This window comes from Aspergillus bombycis (assembly GCF_001792695.1).
Source record: "Aspergillus bombycis strain NRRL26010 chromosome Unknown contig00116, whole genome shotgun sequence".
Lineage (NCBI taxonomy): Eukaryota > Fungi > Ascomycota > Eurotiomycetes > Eurotiales > Aspergillaceae > Aspergillus > Aspergillus bombycis.
In genome coordinates, this window is record NW_019170118.1 from 41,940 (window position 1) to 62,268 (window position 20,329).

Here is a 20,329-nt window from a genome sequence, read left to right on the forward strand (position 1 = left end):
CAAGGCCTTTTGGGAATTGAATTTAGAAAGGGAAAAGAGAAACGAAAACAAGACAGGGCAATGGGAAGGGAATGAAGTGCAAGAGCTTTGTTTTGTGAACCGGTCGAGGAAACGGGATCGGCGCTCGGAGCTACTTCTGGGCGCGACGGGATGGGATCGGCTCCTTTCTCCCCTCAGTGTTGTTAGAAGCCAAAGTCAGTTACATTTCCAATATCCAGCCAGTCCCAACTCATTAAATCGTCCAGTGGAACATCCGGCACACCCGTCCCGAAGGTGATGCCCGCTCGGTTCACAGCATCGATGATCTGTCCATCAGACATAGCCGAGAACTGCAGCGGCTCTGACCAAAATAAAGGTGAAAATGGCGGTTGCGACACTGGGGGCACAGTGCCGTACCCGTCAAAGGCTAATGGTGATCTCAGGGTCGCCTCGGCCGGCATCCGTGGTTCGTTTTGATTCTCGGAGCCTCGTCGAACTAGCTCCCTTAGATACCGTCCGTAAAGCACAGACGCACCGTTCCTATGACTGGGGGTCGCCCCGATGCGCTCCAGTACGCCTGCAGTTTCCTCGATCAAATTCCGTACACTTGGGGCCAGGCTGGATCTGGTATCCGTTGGCACCACACTGAGGCTGAGGGCAGAGCATGCGGCGAATGAAATCATAATGACCGTGTTGTTTGGCATCGATTTTAATCGTGATTCTCCTTGGATAGCTGCCCTCATTACATTCAGCGCTGAGGAAAGGCCGGCCGCTCGGAAGAAACGCTTTACCTCAAGTGGCGCCGTGGGATGATTGATCACACCACCATACGTTGATAATCGTGTGTGGGTAACTAGAATTTCCACGTACGGTGGAAGGGAATACGCTTTGGCCTGAATCAGTCCTCCTCCAAGCACAAGACTGCCTGGTTCAACAACGACCAGGAAACTTACATTGACCCTCCCCAATCGCCGGTCCCCATGTTTCATACCAGCGATCATAGAAACTTTCTATCATGGTCTTAATCCTGAAACCTTCGTTAGCAACCCATATGATCAACACGTGGCAAGGATTGTGTATACGATTGAGCAGCTTCTGAGCCAGCATCGGTGACCCGGTAGTTATCGCAACTGGACTTGACCTTCTTGAATAGATCATCCTAATATAGCATTTATTGAGATGCATGATCTACCAACCAACACGTATCAGAACGACATACCAGATTTCTTCGGAGGGCCGCCATCGAATTCATAGGCCCATCACGCGCGTCTGCAAAGTTCGAAACATGCCATCGGTCACAACTTACGATGAGGGAAGTCTGGGGAACAGTGTAGCTTCTTCCGCGAGCTAAACATACGCTGTAGGGGTACATTAGTTATAGAGGGGATGATTGGCATACAAAACTCAGAGCAGGGCTACTTACCCTCGTTCTAAAACGAACAAAGCAATCCAGGTCCTTTCACGTCGTCGCAGCAGCCTCTGGCCCCATTCCGAGTTTGGATCGACATTATCAAAACCATCCATGTGCAATGCTCTCTTTGCGTCAATACAGTCGGCCTTGGCAAGCCGTCTTATAACGCCGTTGTCAAAGCTAGTAGATGGTAAAACAATCTTATTTAGAGACAAATCCAGTGCAATTGCAAGGGCCATCGCAATGTAGGAGCAAGTGTCGTCGTCACCCAAGTAATTACCATGGGCCATCCAAGGAACATTCACCATGAAAGCTAAGACTATTTCGACTGATCTGAACCGTTTGGTTATGACCATCTGAGCCAACGACTTACAGTGTCTAGACAGCCTCTTCGATAGCGCGGCCGCTGATGGTAAGAACAAAGCAGCCGCGGCCATTATTGATGTGAAAAGGAAAGCCGACTGTGAACGTACAAAAGACGTAGTATGGACGACGGGATCAAGGCCCCATCGAGTATGAGCAAGGTCTTGATAAAAACTAGAATGATGCATGAGCCCAGGTTGTGCAGGTAGATTCGAGGGCAGATATGTAACCATACAAGACAAAAAGAGACTCGGCTTCATCGAGGGTGACGAGGCCTAGCTCGACGGGGTCCATGTCTGGGCCAAGGTCCAAATGCGCCTTGACGGGGACAAAAAATAGTCTAGCCATGGAGGAATCGTCTTCTGCGTTATTATTCTGTGGCGGTGCTGTTGGCTGTAATGATTCCAGAGGACGCCATCTCTGGACACTACGCACTTCAGCCGGTGGTAGCTGAAGGTCAGACGCGCGCGCCAGTAGTTGCAGCGGATTCTCTGCATCGTCCAGTGACAAACCGTCACCTGTATCAACCCCATGGGGAGAATGGGGGCTGTGTGGCCGGTCGGTGTCCTCTGATAGCTCATCGGCCTCGGTGTACAGCTGGTTACTTTGTGTCTTGTTCAGTAAGTCTTGGAGATAGGATGTGATTTTCTGTGCAGCATCAGATTCGGGTGCATCAGACTTAGGTCGCCTGATAGCCTGTTCTATTTGATGTAACGCCTTCTCAAGGCCTTTACGTTTGCTAGAAATTGAAATAATTATCAGCTGGATCCTTAGTACAACAACTTACGGGTTTATACTTTTTGACTCCTTTCTGCCTGCCAACATGATGACTGGGCACGATGCATTCCACAGCGGCCTGCCTGCACCTATCACAGCCTGCATCCCCTGGCGTGCGGCTGCATCGGACCTTGCTCTTTCTGCAGTTGAGACATGCGGCCTGTCTGGCATGGGATGTCTTGTTGAGACTCGGTGCCATCACTATGTCGTCCATCCTCTGCACAGGATAACGAGCGTTCATCATTGTCCCTGCGAAGAGAGTTCGAGTGTCTCCATGCGTTGTATGTGGTTTGATATGGCTACTATGATTCATAAGGGAGGTATTTCATTGACCCATGATATATGGATGCAGTGATAACTATGAAGCGGCAGATGAACAAAGCGTCTTCAGAAGGTTAGGGTTACTTTATGTGACAGGATTAATTCGCGGCAACTAGCCGGACGTGTTCGCGTTAAGTGGGGTGCCTAGGCAGGCCGGATTTATTGGTACTCAAGACTGGTGATGGACTGCGGATATTAGGGGGCAAGTAGTGCGCAATGGGTGGGGTTATGGACAGAGAAACTACATAAAAACAAAGTTGGAGGGAGAATAAACAAAGAAGCAAAAAATAAAGCCGAACGCGGGGGTCGAACCCGCAACCTTGAGATACCGTGATGACTAAGAGTCTCACGCTCTACCGATTGAGCTAGCCCGGCTGTTCTTACGTAGACATATTCAAGTCTTACTATATAAGGCAAAATAAATAAGTTTTGATTCTCCCCTGCTCCTTCTTCCTCTTCAGCAACTCTTATTCACCTGTACTAGTTCTTGGAAAGCATGCAGAAAGAATAGGCGGCACCTTTAGACTTAAATTCGAATGTTTGATGGTAGCAATAGAATAGTTGTGGGCAACTCTACCTATGTTTGACTTACTATCTGGTTATACAGATTGTATGCTACAGGGCAGCCGAAATATATAGTTTACTCACACGAAATGAGAGGCGAAATTCAAAATCGAGCTCAAAACACTTATTCGGGCTCCAAAAGCTATGGACGGCACTACAAATCTCGGGCAGTTCTATGCGATCAAGATAACAGAATTGTAAGCCTGGCTGGCTGTTGCCTTGACTCAGAAGGAAGAAAGCCAAGGACAAAAAAGAAAATCACAAAAGAAAGAGGACAAGAAGACACCAGGTACTCCGAGTATACATTGAAGTCCAAAATCGAATCTACGCCAAGCGTTCACCCATAAGGGACCAATACATAATTAACAGAACGGGGGACGGGAAGTCCTGGAAAAACAAGCGACCTGATAACAAATGTGAACAGGTGGGCATAACTTCGTTAAAGTCCGCACGATAGTAGCAAAGCCAACATAATGACGGTCGCACCGGACCAACCACGCAGCAAAGGAAATCGCTGACAAGAGAGATGGACATGAAGAGGGAGTTCAAGGATCAGCTGGCAGCCCTTAAAGCTCGTAGCCTGGCGCCCAAGCCATCCTCAAGGTCTGCCTCGGCTTCCTTCTGATTCTTGACGTCCTCTTTGGGGGCGGTGTCTGCATCCAGAGCCATGCGTAGGTCCACGCCCGCATCATCCGCAAGCTGCTCCATAAGGCGGTCAACGTCGGCTTCACCCTCAGCACCGTATTCTCGCATGGAGACACCTTGTGCAACATCCTCGATTGCACTACTGGCGATTTTGAAATCCTCGGAACGTGCTAGAAAGTTGTTTGCATGGGAGACTAACGCCTCAAGATTCACGCTCTTAGACGCAGCATCCAAGCCCCGAGATGCTAGGGCTAAAGTGCGAGATGTATCACGAGTACTTTGTGCTGCCTTGAGCTCGTTGATAATAACATCTGCGCGAGCTGCTTCCTCCTTGAGGGTTACCTGTCTTCGTTTCTCGCGTACTGCAGAGGCAGCGTGGATGCGGGCGATTTGGAACTCGCGATTTTTCATGGCCTTGTCTGCTTTTGCCTTCTCGGATTTGAAAGTCGATTCGGCGCGAGCGGCCTCTTTCTTGAGCCGGTTGGAGTGTAACTGTTAACCAAGGAAGCCGGGTTAGTCAACCATATAAACAAAAGCGAAAACAATGAAATATATAGACAACGGGCAGGAAAAGAGAGGGGTGACGGAGTAGGGAGAATAAAAAAGGGAGAGGAAGGAGACTTAGAATCCACCTACCTTCACATTAGTACGTGCTTCGAAGATGGGATCCTTCCGAGCCATATTGTCGGTCTCTAAGCTTCGAAGGTTATATATACTATGGCAGCCCGGTAATGATTGGTTGTGGGGAAATAAAAAAAAAGAAGAATAAGAAGTAAGTCAAGAGGCTGACAGAGAGATGCAAGAAAGGCCAAGAGGGAACCTAAAGGGAAAGCGGGAGGCAACATGGGCTCAGGTTCAATATCGGAACTTAGAATAGAGGGGCCCTTTGCGTGGCAACGTCATCCGGCTTTCCACATGAAATGGCTACAACCTAGCATGACCAACATCCCTACGCCTGTTCTTGAGTTTCCAACGATTAGGACAGCATTTCTTGTCGCTTATAAAAGAATCATGCCTCTCTAGAGTTGCTGCGTTGCGACTGCCAAAGCGTATATATAGAAAAACACAGGGAAACTAAAACTTAAGACTGAACCCGCTCAGTCGCTCGCGGTCTCTTTATTTGAAATCGTTGAAAATTATTATACAGAAAAAAAGGCCCTCAACAATCCTTGCCCGTAAGCGGAGACGTCAACGTCTCAGTATTATTTGAACTCCATAAACTCCGGATATTCCTCTGACGCTTCCCTAGATTATTGCGCCGATCAATCTGCGACGTCCTCAAACCACGTAAAATTCGTCTGCGTCGTCCCGGGTTCTCAAGTCGGTCTATCGCCCATGATAAGGTTAGGAGCGACTCCCAGCCCCACCGAACCCCCTGGGTATCGGTGACCGACATGCTTCCCTGAGAGAACTTTTCGCTAACAGCCAGCTGCAATGCCCTGCCCGTCGCATCGCGTAGTGGACGCGCCAAAGCTGGGTTGCACGCTAGAAGTCTTGCAAGAAGTCTCATCCGGAAGCCCGTGGGCCATTTCGATGCCTTCGAGGGTGACGGGTTCGGAGTCGAAATTAACCAAAGAATCAAATGGAAATGCTGATAGATCTCCTCCTTCGAGAACGTCAAAGGCAAGCCCGTCTTCAAAGACAGAAGAATCTGGTTCAACGGATGAATCACCGTGGAATAAGCGGTTGAAGTCATCGTCAGAAAGAGGAGCTGCAACGTCATCTGTAGGGTGATATTTAAGGTCTGAGCTGAGGTCGAAAAGTGGGAGGGCGCCTCCATCTCCTTCGAGCCCAGCGACGGACACTGCAGGTCACACAACACCGCTGCAGGATGTTGTGCCACGTCGGAGGACTCAGCCAGAGTGGAAGGTTTCAATGTAGGGGAGTAATCGCTAAGAGAGGGAGAGGGAAACGGGATGCGTTCGAGAGGAAGTTCGCCACGCTCTTGTTTGAACAAGGTAGGTGTAAGGGTGGGAGATGTTGTCGCTGGAGAGCCTGGCATCGGGGTGTTGGCACGAGAGCCGCGGACCTCAGCGGCCAATTGAGCAAGCTGTTGGCTTAAGCGATTGTTCTCTGCTTCCATCTGAGATAGTCGCTGAAGCAGGAACTGATTCTGTTGTTCCATCTGAATTTTTTCATTCTCCAGCTTCTCCATTTCCAGCCTTTTGCGCTCCCTGGACGTTTGAGCTGCGGCACGATTTCGAAGGACGCGCTCAATGCGACGCTGCTCCTTCTCGTCCTCCGTTTTGGCACGTTTCCTTTGCATGTCAGCCATCATCCCAGGGCATCTGTTTGAACCAAAGCGACATACCTCGGAGGCAAGTTGGTCTTGGGAACTGGTAGTTCCTGGCCCCACGACTTCCGCTTCTTCGCGGGCTTCTTCTCTTCTGATTTGACTTCCTGCGTCTTCACATCTGCGCTATCCAACGATGTGTCGGCCGGGGAGACCGTCAACACCGGCACCTCCGATGCCGGGGACGAGGGCAATGATTCTACTGAAGACATAGTGTTCTCCCTATCACAAGACATAATGATTCTAAAGTGGTCGTAACTCTAGAGAACGCGTGATGTATTCGCTCTGCCAGAGGGTGGGAATAATAATAATGAATAAAAAACCCCCTCAGAGCGTACTTCTCTTTCAGAAGATGTAATATGATCACTTCCACAGGCCCAGATCACAAGGGTAAAGGCCACGGTGTCATAACGGTTGAGTGAGCGGAGGCTAGGCCCCGATTCAATTTAGGGTAGAGGGAGAACCAGTAACCGCAAGTGGGATTGTTGAAAAAGGACAAGTGTTCAAAATCAAAAGAGGGTAAAGGTGGTGTGAAGGCCAGAGTGTCTTCTCTGGAGGTGGACTTGGGGGAATGGTTGGCTCTTTAAAAGGCCAACGTGGTCTCATCCGCCGCGCCCCCTGCAGCAAGGGGCGGAGTCCTGGTCGTCAGCCTACCTAACGGTCTCATTACATGAATAATACGGGGCACGGGGCGGATTCCCTTGACCCATTCCGTTGAACCGGTACTGAGTTTGTAATCCGTATTATTGACGGGCTGGAACGACCAGTCATCGCCCAGTCCCACACCCATCATCCTCTTTACTTGCGACAAGTTACAACCTCTCCCAGGGGTGGAGCCCCTTTTCTCGCCCCTTTTGGAGGCCTCGGCCTCCGTGTCTGATAGAGAATACCCAATAGGCTCCTTCAATAATGTGGGGGAGAGGGTGAGGCTTCAGTTGATGCCGCTGCCTGGAGCGCCTGAACTTCTAAAGTTGGAATACGAGTGATCTGCTTCCCCCAGTATCTGTCGGATTCCCGTCGGTTTGATGATACAATGGATGGAGGCACTACTGATCGTTTTCTTTTGTTAAAATCTTCCGATACATCTGTCCAATCCCCCCGCCTTCCGGGCCCAAGCAAGAAAAGCATCTTTCTCTTTTTCCTTTTCTTGTTGGTGCTGTACCTACATATTTGTGCCTAGAATGTGGATACCTATCCTCCTTCAGCTTTCAATGGGAAGGCTCCACTGGAAGTTTCAATGGAAGTCGTGAGGGTTTCATTCACCCTGTAACAATGAAAATGGAATGCACCAGAATCCCCTCGCCTCTTTTGAGTTCCCGTTTTTCAGTCACGCACCTACAAATAATTCCTCATTTCTGCCTTGCGACTCCGTTCTGAGCCACGCAATATACCTCGCAGTAGTAGGCTGAGGTACACGCATAGCTCGAAATGGGCTACCGAGTCTATGGTATGATATGGTATGTATGTTAGGTGAAAGGTATGTATCCCCATGTACGCTGTACTTACTGCAAGGAGTCCATACATTTGGTTTCTTGGTTCGTGTGATGGTCTTGTCTTTTACATACTTATCTAACCCCGTCAATCTCTGACGAGTGGGGAGCATGAACGAAGAGAAAGGCGTAATAAAAATAAAACCCTGTTCTCTCGCGATTAAAGAACGTTTCAACGAGGTGATCTACCGAGTATACCCCATCAGTTACACCGTTTAGTGCCAATTTGCTTGTATTCGTTTTGTCCCACTGTCCACTTTTGTCCCGAATATCATCGGCAATGAAACAACACTTTACTTGATACCATGGGAATATATACAAAAACCAAAAGAAGAGGTAAAGAAAATACATCATGCCATGACAACGCCGATCCAGATCGCGACTCAAGTTCAAAACCATAGAGGTTAGACGGGAAAGGGGGAGGAGATGAATAAATATTTATCCATGTATACCACCTACATGGTAACGTCCATCGTATCGTCTCCAGCATCGAGGGCGCCTTGCTTCTCGGGATCAGGCACGACAACACCTCGACCTCGGCCAGCCAACAGCTCCCGCCTGACTTCGGGGCCAATATCTTTATGTCCGCGCACCAAGAGTAAGTCCAGAAGCGCCTCTCGTTGATCCTCAGTGATGTCATTGCGGTAACGCTGTGCGAAGACCAAGAGTGACTGGTGCCAAAGAACGGGAAGCTTATACGCTTTGTTGGTGTCCCGTGAACGTCCATTCGTCATCATTGAGTCCTCATCGTTGTCGCTCGCCCGGAACCGTAGGAAGTGGAAGACTAGCGCATCGATGACTTTGTAAGGAAGCGCGTACTTTTTCTCTAAGAACACCCTAATGAACATGTTCACCGCGCCGGTGCTTTCCAGTGATCTCAGAGACTGCTCCGCAGCAAGATCACACATGCGCAACAAAGCGGCCGCGGAATGCAACACTGGGATGGATACACGGGCAATGACCGAGGAGACGATATGGGCTTCGCGTAACGTGCAAGTGCCACTAGAGACAAGAGGGAACAGTAGCCCCTTGAAGAAGCAGGCGGGTTTGTATAGTGCCTTTCTCAATGAGTTATACGTATGCACATTAAGTTTCTTAGTCTCGTGGATTTCTTCTCGAACCCGATCTAGGAGTACTGTTGAGATGAACTCCTGGGCAACTGCGGGTTTCGATGAGATGAAGATCCTGGTTCCGGCATAAACGGCGTTGGCGGTCCATGATTCCGGTCGAGTGATGGAAAGGAGAGTCGGCCAATTGGGAACAGAAGGAAGGATTTTGAAAGGCTTGGGAAGTGGTCCGGATTTGTAGCGGGAGAGTATCATACCGACTCTAGACTCCTATTAATATTTAGATTCATATGGGAGAGGTGATATTCATGCTTACTTCTCATATACTTCGACTGCCTTGGCTGGTATCTGAACTGCATCTTCCGGTAGCCCTCCGCCCTGAATGAAGGGGCCGTTATCTCCGTTTTGCTTTGCTTCATGTTCGGCAATCTTCTCAAGGATGAGATCGGCTAAATTTGTGCTCTGACCACCAGCGCCCTGTTCACTAGGATTGAATATAGGATCTTCGTCACCACCGGGAACGAATTTATGGAACATGTCAAGGTCATTTGGATCGACCTCCTATGTGAGACATTAGTCATAGAATGGGGTATCAAGGGTTAATTCAATAACAGACCACTTCCTCAATTTCTTCCTCATCGCCCCATTGGTCATCCTGAAACTTTTCATCATCAGAAAGAACTTCATCGTCATCAAATCGAGATTCGAAATCAAATGCTGTATTATCTTTCCCTGCTGTAATTCCCAAAGCAGCCCTTTGCTCAGCAGCATCCTCGTCCGCTAGTTCCTGCCCAATCTGCAGGATTTTGCGGGACATTTTTGCATCGATGAAACGTTCACCATCATCTTGGTCTTCATCGGATCGCGACTTGCGTTTAATATTTTTGCTGGAATGAGTTCGTAAATGGCCAGTAGTCACGATATCTTCAGCCAGAGGATTGTGTCTACGGCCAACAGCGGCCGAGCGAGATGATGCAGCTTTGGGCATTATGAATGACTTCCAAAGATAGTTGTGAAAGTAGGATTTGTAGCTGAAGAATGCTATATCATAACAGACAAATGATAAAAGCCTGGCCGCCTAAATGATCGTATAATTGAGCTTCAACATGGGATTGAAAATGTGTGTAAATTTGTAGATCATGTGATCTTGACTTCTCTGCAAAGCGGGTTTTTTTTTTCTTTGACTAGTACTGAAAGTGGGCGCTGCTATACTCACCGCTTTCTATTAAAGCTCGACGAATGGCCAGGTTTTCTCACCGCCCCAGTGCCCCTCCATCTAAAGGAATCCACCAACATTGTGTTTCTGCCCAAGATAACTTTTCTGACCGCCCTCGACTACCGAGACCAGGACTGTTTCTGTTCTACGTACCATTCATGTTTACTAGATTCACAGGGACGATCATTGATTGTTCTATGTGGGAAGTGATTGTCACATCATAACCAGCTTTGCTAATAACGAATTATTGTTGATTTCCTACCTACTCACAAGATCCCCTGATATCTTATCATAAGAACTTTCATCCAGTAAACTTGATCGCAAGGCATCATAAATCCATCGATTGACCCTTGTGGTTGCAGAAAGCAGATTGGTGAGTCGGCAAAGGTGGACTCTGTCAATTCATCATTACCATCATTCGTGCATTTATAAACTTTCAACCTTGCCGGTAAAATATTCTTCTCAAATGTACTGTGCTTATGTCTGACCCGACTACTACTTTATCGCAGACTCTCCAGTTTATCCAGACATCCTGTCCTTGAATGCCGACGTTTCTATTATCGATGGTTGTCTACCTTTAAGAAGGGAAATCGTTTACTTCGTGGATCGTTGCTAAGCTAATTTCTTTATTGCGACCGCTTGGAGTCTGTCTGCTCCTCACCCTTGACGCTTGTAACATCACAATAAGAAAACAGCAAGCTAATGATCTTGACACGGTAGGAACCAGGGCCACTGAAACATCTTTCACAATTAATTTGGCTGTTTGGACAGCTCATCCACGAAACAACTTCAGCTATGGCATCTATACAGCCGGCTGGGTCTTCTGCACCTTCATCGAATATAAATTCGCCGATTCTTCCTCCCAGTGGAACACCGTTTTTCAATGGACCTCTATCAGATACGAATACAAGATCATCACCTGCGCCCGCTAGCAATGCGTCAGTGCAAGCTGACGGTCCAAGGACCAAGCGCAACAAACGCGACAGTCGTAAAAAGCGCGAGGCTAAGGGATTGGATCAGGAAATCGTGCCCGCCAAAAAGAGAGCTGCTGCTGTTCAAAATACTGCTCTCCCTAGTTCGGACCTCAATATTCTCAGACCTTTGCTGCTTGCTGAGCCGAGGCCATCCGATTTACTACCTCCCCAGCCTCGCCAGCTAAATTTAGTGAGTCGAAAAACATCAGAGGTAATTGGCCAGAGTTGGAGCTTCTACGAAGTCGTTGACAAGCTTACAAATAAAAATGGGTTCCGCTATAGCTATGCCATAGCCGATACTAGCTTCCCACACATAAAATACCGTCAGACCGATGTTCGTCCTTATAATGCTCGCTTCAGCTTTGAGGATTCACCGGCGGCGATACTCTTTAACGAAGACGCCCTTGCCGTTACTACCAACGGACCATGGCACACCGCGCGCGCTAATGTATGTGCGCGCGAAGGAACCTTTTACTACGAGGCACGCATCATCAGCGGTGTATTGGGTGACTCGCAGACAGTAGCTGTCAACGGAAACTCTTGCTTGCCATCAAGAGGCCATGTCCGCCTTGGTTTTGCACGAAGGGAGGCGGATTTGGATGTTAACGTCGGAGTAGACTGTTATGGTTATGGAATCCGTGATGTGAATGGCGAGGTGGTAAACCGGATGCGCTGCGAGTATTTTTTCCCCAAAGGCGAGTCGATCCGCGAAGGAGATGTCATTGGCATGCTTATCACTCTTCCGCCCCTTTCGCTCCACAAGAAAATCGTTGAAGGAACTTACGACCCTGCCACCAATGGTAACGCTTTGATAGAGCTCCCCATAGCTACAAACGTTATCCGTGACCGGATCCCTTTCCACTACAAATCTGACTTCTGCTGGCAACAATCGAATGTTTTCCCCACAAAACAGTTACGTGATTACGCCTTCAATCTCAAAGAAACGCCTACGTTCGGACCACCGTCACCGATAAACACCGAGGATGCATCTCTGCGTACACTGCCTGGTTCGAGTATCACAATATTTAAGAATGGTGTGAAAATGGGTACTCCATTCAAGGAGTTGTATGCTTTCCTTCCACCGGCCAGCCGACTTGCAAATGGGACCAATAACTTAGGTCTTGGCGAGCGTGAGAACGCGGATGACGGAATGATCGGATATTACCCGGCTGTCAGTTGTTACGGGGGAGGTGCAGTTGAATGCCGCTTCGAGGGTCCCTGGTGGATTGGACCTCCTCAAGCAGAGAACCGCGAGTCGATTCGGGGGATTGGAGAGCGCTTCAACGAGCAGATAGTTGAAGATGTTGTTGCTGACATCGTTGATGAAGTCGAGGCGATGCTCGTTTGGGGGGGGGTGGACGGTGACATCGTCGGTAATGCTCAGATGGATGGCACTGGTACTGGAGCGGTTGGAGGCTCGGAGGTGCTTAAGGGAGGTGTGGGGGCTGCGTATGAAGCCACCATCTCTGCAGGCCCGGGAACGGGCTCTTCCACTGTGGAGAATAGTGTTGGTAACGAAGGCTCCCCTAATATAGGTACTGGACACTCTACCTTTGAAGATGCGGCCAGTGTTGGTGTAGTAGGTACACCGAATACAGAGGAACCCGCTACTGGGCCTGAAAATATCACTGAGCCATGATATTGAGATGTCTTGAATTAAGCATTGTTCATCTAACTTGCGTTGTTAGCCCGCATGAGACTGGCACATGTGCATTTCGCAGTGCACCTCCTTTCCCCTTCCACCTCTTTGAATAAGGTATGTCTTGCATCTCCATAAATTTGGACCCATGTATATTATTTGGAGTGTGTTGGTTTGATAAGTCACCGCAAACAAAGCATCGAACTTTGAATGAAGCTTCCTTATTCCTGCAACATCTCATATAGCTCTACATATACCCAAGACACAAGTCAAAGCGTGGTTTCTAGCACAACTGAATAGAGAATTGATATACACCGTGTTATTAGCTCAGATTATCTACGCATAGCAATGAGACTTATATTTTTGGTCCTCGAGTAGCTCTCCCACCTTCAACACGAGTTGGTCATCTCCGTATTGACCGACAATTTGAATGCCCGCCAAACTCGCGTCGTTAGAATCTTGTTTCTCGCAACCCACAGTGACCGGGACAGACATGGCTGGGAGACCAGCCAGGCTAGCAGGCACGGTAAAGACATCGTTCATGTACGCGTCCAAGGGCGAGGGTCCATTGTCCGAATCTATCAGATCAGATATACGCGGGGGAGGCGATGGGGCAGTCGGACAAATGAGAATGTCTACGCCGGTGTGTTCCGGCACCCTTTCTAGGTCCGTCCCAGAAGATGCCAACGGTTGCTTCATTTGAAATACGCCATCGAAATCACGTTGGACGAGGCGTCGAACACGCTGAGCTTGGATAAAATAATTATCCATAGCATGGGCACTCAAGCTGAACGCCCCGAGGACGATACGCCTCCTGGCTTCGGAGCCGAATCCATGTCCCCTTGTACTGGCGTATAAAGAGCCTTGCGGCTGTCCATCGCTGTCTAGACCCCCGCAACGAGTTCCGTACCTGACGCCGTCGTACTTGGCCAAGTTTGAAGAAGCTTCGGCAGGAGCCAGCACGTAGTATGCTGACAATGCTAGTTTCGTCGTCGGCAGGGAGATTGCATGAATGCTGTGACCTTGCCGTTGCAAATAAGCTAGAGTGCGGGACCAAGCGCATCGGATAGTAGGGTGAAGTTCGGAGATGTTGTATTCTGTGGGAACACCAATCCTGAGGGGTGTGGATGTTAGTCGGGATGCGTAAGAGGGCGACTGGAGATATGAAAGTATTCGCGAGCGAGATAATGGAGATAGATTTGTAGGGTCGCGTGGATCGTGCTGGTTCACAACATCTGGAGACGTATTAGAAACCCGCGCGCAGAGTAAGACATAGAATGGGGAATATAGGGAAAAGTACTGAAGATATCGCGAACGCTGGCTATGCTTCCCCCTAGGATCCCAACCGTGTCCAGTGAGTTGGCATATGCGACTACACCCCATCGCGAGATCAATCCATAAGATGGTTTGAACCCAATTGTCCCGGTGTATGCAGCCGGAAGGCGAACAGACCCTCCAGTGTCTGTACCCAACGCGCTGTCGGTTGTATTTTTCAGTGAATCTATTTGGCGGAGATACCGAGAAGAGAACATACGCATAACATTGGCCTGTGGCTACTGCAACTGCACTCCCTCCCGAACTGCCACCGGCTGAGAGGGGTTCGGCATCGCGACCCTGCCAGAAACTCCTCACCGGCCCAAATCGCGAATAGACCGAATGAGAACCCATGCCAAATTCATCAAGATTCGTCTTTCCGGCAACTACAGCGCCTGCATCTTCTAATTGGCCCACGACGGTGGAGTTAAACGGACTTACGAACTCCTCGAGGGTTCCGGAAGCGCATGTTGTCGGAAGGTCACGCGTACATATGTTATCTTTGATGGCAATCAACCGACCATCCACCTTGGATCTGGGTGTCCCTGAGGGAAGTAGGGAAAACACATTCGTCAATACTGATAAAGTCCAAGGAGATGTAGCGATTCAACAACTCACCTTGCTCCGTTCGGAGGTGTGCGTCTTTCACCTGTTCCCGCCACGGTCCCGAAGGCTGTAATGCAGTTATGAAGGCATTGAGAGCGACATGGGACTTCTGATTAGCAATGCATCTCTCAGCCTCCCGCAGAAGGGACATTTAGAGGGAATTTATGTTGGAAATAGAAGCCGAGGTTCAACTGTTTACAAGAAGTAAATGGGGGAAAAGTCCAACGCCAGTTCGCGTTTAGCGTCCGTCGGCCCGAGTCAAAGGAACGACGTCATTTAACTTACCCGACATTTTATTCATTTTCTTCGATCTTAGTACCTCACACCCATTACCTTCTCAACCCCCTCCCCCCCCCTCCAGTAACCGGCGGACCATAACCGACTGATACCATGTTCTCTCATGGAGTAGTGCGATCCATTTCTCGCAGCCATGGGTCCCTTTTCGGGAAAGCCTACGGAGCCGCTTCTGTTCCTGCTGTTGCCCGCCCGTGTATAAGAATATCACCTCGCTCATGGGCTGGGAGTAAAAGATACATTTCAGTCTATGGCTACACACAATCTAAAGCACTTGTATACTCACGATATGGTGAACCGAAAGACGTTCTGCAGTAAGTGATGCCGGGAGCTCACACAAACTACTTGAGACATGAGACCAATGAAGCTTGCCTAACCAGTTCATCTCTAGCCTCCACAAACATTCTATCTCCCCTCCGCATGGGTCTCAAGTTACTCTTCGCCTCCTCGCAGCGCCTCTGAACCCCGCCGACGTGAACCAGATTCAGGGGGTGTATCCGAGCAAACCTCCATTCCAGACAACCCTTGGTACCCAAGACCCATGTGCGGTGGGTGGAAATGAGGGCGCCTTTGAAGTTATTGCGACTGGCTCTAGTGTCAAGAACCTTAGCAAGGGCGATTGGGTCGTCATGAAGCAGACAGGACAGGGCACCTGGCGCACACACGCTCAGATGGATGAGTCGCAGCTAATCAAAATTGAGAATAAAGAAGGTCTATCACCGCTCCAGATTAGCACGGTCAGCGTCAACCCAGTCACAGCTTACCGCATGATCAAGGACTTCTGTGAATGGGACTGGATGCGGAGTGGAGAGGAATGGCTTATTCAGAACGGAGCAAACAGCGGTGTTGGTCGCGCTGCCATTCAACTCGCACGGGAATGGGGTATTAAGACGATCAATGTTGTCCGTGAGAGGAAGACGCCAGAGGAGACAGAAGTCCTGAAGGCTGAGCTTCATGAACTAGGCGCCACGGCTGTAGTCACGGAAGCGGAGTTGCTTTCAGGAGATTTCAAGAACGTGGTGAGCAGCCTCACTCGCAACGGAAGGGAGCCGATCCGACTTGCTCTGAACTGTGTCGGTGGTAAGAACGCCACCGCATTGGCGAAGACCCTCTCCCCAGGCTCCCACCTGGTCACCTACGGCGCGATGTCAAAGCAGCCGGTTTCCTTACCTTCTGGACTATTGATATTTAAGAACCTCGTCTTTGATGGATTTTGGGTTAGCAAATGGGGGGATGAGCATCCTCAACTCAAAGAGAACACCATCAACGATGTGCTACAGCTGACCAGAGCGGGCAAATTCAAAGACATCCCCGTGGAGGAAATAAAGTGGGTCTGGGACACAGACGGTGCCACACTCACTTCTGGCGTGCAGGAAACTTTGAGTGGCTACCGCAGTGGAAAAGGCCTGCTCAAGTACGAAGGCGGAGACTGAATCTTTGTGATGGTTATGTGCCAGATAATGCATGTCTATCCACAATTACGCAGAACGTCTGAACTAAGATGCAATAAAGTAACGACAGTACCGAGGGCCCGTTTCCGTAATGCTTCACACTTCCTTACAACTCCAGTTGTCCTTGACCCAATCCAAGATCAGACTCGTTAGTGTCGTAGCCGGCATATACACATTACTATCCTGAGTGAAGTCTATATCTAGCCCCGCAAATTTGGCTGCTAGAGCCACATATGATTCTATGAAATCAATATATACGAGATCCACTGTTTCGGGGGCTGCCGACACTCTCGGAGAAATTAGAGCCTGGATGCAATTGGGGACACGATAGAATGAGATGGGCGAATGAATGGTGTCATCGCCATCGGAGCCTTATCGTCTGTAGTAATATACCCAGGGATAATGTTGGGCTCGAAATGATCGTTCCTCAGCAGGGGCGCCTGATCTTTGAGGTAATTCGTGGAGCTCAGAGCGAGGCTATCGTCAAAACTTATATCAGAGGAATAAACTGACTGTTCTGGGGGCGCAAGTCCCCCAGTGATGCTGGATCGGTTGTCAGCGTCGGTCAGAATCTGTGGCTGTTTGTTTAAGATCTCGACTATTAAAGTGGCCTTCCCGTAAGGAATGTCCTTAAGATAACGAAAACCGCTGGTAAAAGGGGACACTATGAATACTGAGTCTTGAGTAAAAGGACCTTTGAATATGTCAAAGCGAATGGCGCCAGTGTTGACTATGGCTAGAGCCGACTTGCCAGGGCGTGATTTGTCATGCAATGAGTTGGGCAGCACCTGCTGCTCGAGCCAAGTGTAAATGCTATCCTCGCTGGGATACTTGACACGCGACATCCAGAAATCACGAGGGGCACAGCCATGTACCTTATCGAGCTGAAGAGTGCTCCTAGACTGCTGGATAAACTGAGACACATTCTGACCCACCTTCGTAGGGAAGGTTTCCTCGTCGAGGCCAGTGTGGTGGTAAAAGGAATAAAGGTTATTATCTATATATCTTCGATGGAAGCTTGGGGTTGTTGAAGCAGGCTTTACGAGCTGTTTGCTAGTGGTTAGGCCATCGATTGACATGAAGCCGATTGTCTCCATGAACCGACCGCTTGCTAACCCAAACGCGTTAGAGTCATATCTGGCAAAATCACGGATATGATAATGACCACCAAAGAACTGGATAGGTGTATCCCAATGGATCATCCGGATCTCCTTGAAGATAGCATCGTATTCCTTAGAATGAACAGGAACGTGCCCCACCACCAAGAAGAGGTCAACTTCCTTGTCCCTGATAGCTTCCTGAAACCAATCTTCTTTGATAGTCTCTTCCACCGAATGGACAATAGTGTTATTGCAGTTCTTTGTGAAATCGAAAAGAAAGCCAAAAGCAATGATACGGATACCTTGCTTCTTGGTCGTGAATTTTTTGAACCGAGGAGCCAATGGCACAGTCTCTTTGGTCATAGGATGTATTATATCGATGTTAGATGCTAGATAGTTTCCGCGGAAATTAGGGACTGTAGTGAGCAGTTCAGCGTCCGAGGTGTTTTGTTTGTACAGCTCATGATTCCCGGCTGACAACAGGTCGATATGCTGTTGCCGCAGAATTTCTGAAGTATAGACACCTTTCGGCTCCGACGAGTCATAGAGACCATTGCCTTCTACCCTATCACCTGTATCAATGACGAGTAAATCCTGTCCTTGTGCTTCCGCTTTTTCTCGCATCCGGGTGGCGAAGGAGACATAATCACCCCAGTCTGCGGAGTAAGAGGGCCTGTAGTAGGTTCAATCAGTATAATTTGCCATCCGCAGTGGGATTAATGTCCAGCTCAATGTGCATACTCCTGGAGATGGCCGGCTAGCCAGCCATGAGTATCCGTAGTATGGAGAAAATTGAGTTGTCCCCATTTCAGCTCACGCAAAGGGGCCGCGATGGGGTCCGGAGCAGACGGTTGATGAGCCAGTAGGGGAGCGACGAGGGAGAAGAAGGAGAGAACATGTGCATAGGACCGATCGTATATCATCCTTCTTCTTCTTATTATCATAACAATAATGATTGATGATTGGGTGGACGGTAGGAAGGACTAGAGTATCCGTAGTACACGAGGAACGGAGTACGGAGTCCAGCGTTATCGCATCTGTTATCACTCCTACGGAATGAGCCGCCGGTGAGGACCGCCCGGTGCTTAGTCATCCCCAACCCAACACTCTCTCGAAATGCTCACCAAAAACTAAAATCCCCATTAGGTTGACGACCAAGTCCCGAAACAACGGAATTGCGACACCTTCGCTCCGGTATCTATCTTCTCTCCTTCCTTCTCTCTTCACTTGTTGATCTGTTCACCTCGGAGACCTTGTGAACACCCTCTCCTTTCTTTCGCTGATATAAATGTCCTTCAGCCCGGCCATGGCTGCTCCCCGACTTTTCCGCCCTGCAGCTCGTCTGCTTTCATCGCGTCTTTCTGCTCCTCGCCGTCCGGCCTTCCCCCAATCGGCATGCGCACCCTCCATCCTGCGCTTCCGGGGCTATGCTACGGAAAGTGGTGTTAAGGAAGTCACTGTTCGTGATGCATTGAACGAAGCTCTGGCCGAGGAACTGGAGACGAACCCGAAAACATTCATCCTGGGAGAGGAGGTCGCACAGTATAACGGAGCGTATGGCTATCCCTTGAAAGAAACACTTTCGAGTCGTGGATCCATCACTGACGTTTGACCCTCATAGTTACAAAGTGACAAGAGGTCTTTTGGACCGTTTCGGCCCCAAGAGAGTCATTGATACGCCTATCACAGAAGCAGGCTTTTGCGGTCTGGCGGTTGGCGCTGCTCTTGCTGGCCTGCACCCCATTGTAAGTTCATATCGACCAGATACTCAACTGTCGGCCGCCGGAGGAATTTTGTCAGCTGACCAGTAACTTGAAAATTTAGTGCGAGTTCATGACCTTCAACTTCGCCATGCAGGCTATTGACCAAATCATCAACTCTGCTGCTAAGACCCACTACATGTCTGGTGGTATTCAGCCCTGCAACGTCACTTTCCGTGGCCCCAATGGATTCGCCGCCGGTGTTGCCGCTCAGCACTCACAAGACTACTCGGCTTGGTACGGTAGTATCCCCGGACTCAAGGTTGTTTCGCCGTGGAGCTCTGAGGACGCCAAGGGTTTGCTGAAGGCTGCTATTCGTGACCCCAACCCTGTCGTTGTTCTGGAGAACGAGTATGTGTGACCGAAGCAAGTATGATGACGTAGGATATTCTAAACTAACAATGCGTAGGCTGTTGTATGGGCAGGCCTTCCCCATGAGCGAGGCTGCTCAGAAGGATGATTTTGTCTTGCCTATTGGCAAGGCTAAGATTGAACGTCCTGGAAAGGATTTGACTATTGTTTCTCTTTCTCGCTGCGTCGGACTATCTCTGAACGCCGCTGCTGAGCTGAAGCAGAAATACGGCGTTGACGCTGAGGTGATCAACCTCCGCTCCATTAAGCCCCTTGATGTCGAGACAATCATTCAGTCGCTCAAGAAGACCGGCCGCATCATGTGCGTCGAGTCTGGATTCCCCATGTTTGGCGTCTCCTCAGAAATCCTGGCCTTAGCCATGGAGTACGGCTTTGACTACCTGACTGCCCCCGCCGTTCGTGTCACCGGTGCTGAGGTGCCTACTCCTTACGCCGTCGGCCTTGAGCAGATGAGCTTCCCCCAGGTGGACACCATCCTTGGCCAGGCCACCAAGCTTCTACGCTTGTAAATTGGGTTGAGATGAGAAGTGGAGGAGATAAAACCGAGTAATCACCCTGTGTCTAGTACCCTTTTGCCGTTGCATGCATTTTTATTTTGTTTTGTTTTCGCGGTACTTACCGCTAAATTCCCGTGTTGGAAATCTGTACGACTATACTAAAGAACAACCTTTACTGCATCTTCAAGGCCTACCA

The 20,329-nt window shown here is 49.3% G+C and overlaps 9 protein-coding genes across 9 annotated transcripts; 3 read left to right on the forward strand and 6 right to left on the reverse strand.

Moving 5' to 3' along the window:
- Window positions 1–182: 182 nt before the first annotated feature.
- ABOM_009766 (uncharacterized protein) lies at window positions 183–2,578 on the reverse strand (the record flags this gene model as incomplete). The annotated part of the gene is made up of 7 exons (XM_022536894.1): window positions 183–865; window positions 933–1,006; window positions 1,062–1,138; window positions 1,199–1,337; window positions 1,403–1,927; window positions 1,989–2,492; window positions 2,541–2,578. The coding sequence occupies 7 exons, from the start codon at window positions 2,576–2,578 to the stop codon at window positions 183–185; spliced, it is 2,040 nt and encodes a 679-aa protein (XP_022384990.1).
- A 1,389-nt stretch (window positions 2,579–3,967) lies between these two features.
- ABOM_009767 (putative SNF7 family protein Fti1/Did2) lies at window positions 3,968–4,741 on the reverse strand (the record flags this gene model as incomplete). The annotated part of the gene is made up of 2 exons (XM_022536895.1): window positions 3,968–4,552; window positions 4,697–4,741. 2 exons carry the CDS (start codon window positions 4,739–4,741, stop codon window positions 3,968–3,970), a joined length of 630 nt encoding a protein of 209 aa, XP_022384989.1.
- A 478-nt stretch (window positions 4,742–5,219) lies between these two features.
- On the reverse strand, window positions 5,220–6,565 carry hacA (transcription factor HAC1; the record flags this gene model as incomplete). Its single annotated transcript, XM_022536896.1, has 2 exons — window positions 5,220–6,318; window positions 6,372–6,565. The coding sequence occupies 2 exons, from the start codon at window positions 6,563–6,565 to the stop codon at window positions 5,220–5,222; spliced, it is 1,293 nt and encodes a 430-aa protein (XP_022384992.1).
- A 1,733-nt stretch (window positions 6,566–8,298) lies between these two features.
- On the reverse strand, window positions 8,299–9,898 carry ABOM_009769 (snoRNA-binding rRNA-processing protein ENP1; the record flags this gene model as incomplete). Its single annotated transcript, XM_022536897.1, has 3 exons — window positions 8,299–9,172; window positions 9,227–9,471; window positions 9,527–9,898. 3 exons carry the CDS (start codon window positions 9,896–9,898, stop codon window positions 8,299–8,301), a joined length of 1,491 nt encoding a protein of 496 aa, XP_022384991.1.
- A 1,023-nt stretch (window positions 9,899–10,921) lies between these two features.
- On the forward strand, window positions 10,922–12,739 carry ABOM_009770 (SPRY domain-containing protein; the record flags this gene model as incomplete). Its single annotated transcript, XM_022536898.1, has 1 exon — window positions 10,922–12,739. One exon carries the CDS (start codon window positions 10,922–10,924, stop codon window positions 12,737–12,739), a length of 1,818 nt encoding a protein of 605 aa, XP_022385008.1.
- A 336-nt stretch (window positions 12,740–13,075) lies between these two features.
- On the reverse strand, window positions 13,076–14,810 carry ABOM_009771 (glutamyl-tRNA(Gln) amidotransferase subunit HER2; the record flags this gene model as incomplete). The annotated part of the gene is made up of 4 exons (XM_022536899.1): window positions 13,076–13,974; window positions 14,040–14,215; window positions 14,274–14,598; window positions 14,672–14,810. The coding sequence occupies 4 exons, from the start codon at window positions 14,808–14,810 to the stop codon at window positions 13,076–13,078; spliced, it is 1,539 nt and encodes a 512-aa protein (XP_022385009.1).
- A 239-nt stretch (window positions 14,811–15,049) lies between these two features.
- Window positions 15,050–16,386, forward strand: ABOM_009772 (enoyl-[acyl-carrier-protein] reductase; the record flags this gene model as incomplete). The annotated part of the gene is made up of 2 exons (XM_022536900.1): window positions 15,050–15,267; window positions 15,345–16,386. The coding sequence occupies 2 exons, from the start codon at window positions 15,050–15,052 to the stop codon at window positions 16,384–16,386; spliced, it is 1,260 nt and encodes a 419-aa protein (XP_022385006.1).
- Window positions 16,387–16,703: 317 nt separating this feature from the next.
- ABOM_009773 (Ser/Thr protein phosphatase family) lies at window positions 16,704–18,427 on the reverse strand (the record flags this gene model as incomplete). The annotated part of the gene is made up of 2 exons (XM_022536901.1): window positions 16,704–18,177; window positions 18,246–18,427. The coding sequence occupies 2 exons, from the start codon at window positions 18,425–18,427 to the stop codon at window positions 16,704–16,706; spliced, it is 1,656 nt and encodes a 551-aa protein (XP_022385007.1).
- Window positions 18,428–18,792: 365 nt separating this feature from the next.
- Window positions 18,793–20,145, forward strand: ABOM_009774 (pyruvate dehydrogenase (acetyl-transferring) subunit E1 beta; the record flags this gene model as incomplete). The annotated part of the gene is made up of 4 exons (XM_022536902.1): window positions 18,793–19,058; window positions 19,126–19,249; window positions 19,329–19,615; window positions 19,674–20,145. The coding sequence occupies 4 exons, from the start codon at window positions 18,793–18,795 to the stop codon at window positions 20,143–20,145; spliced, it is 1,149 nt and encodes a 382-aa protein (XP_022385004.1).
- Between the last annotated feature and the right edge of the window lie 184 nt (window positions 20,146–20,329).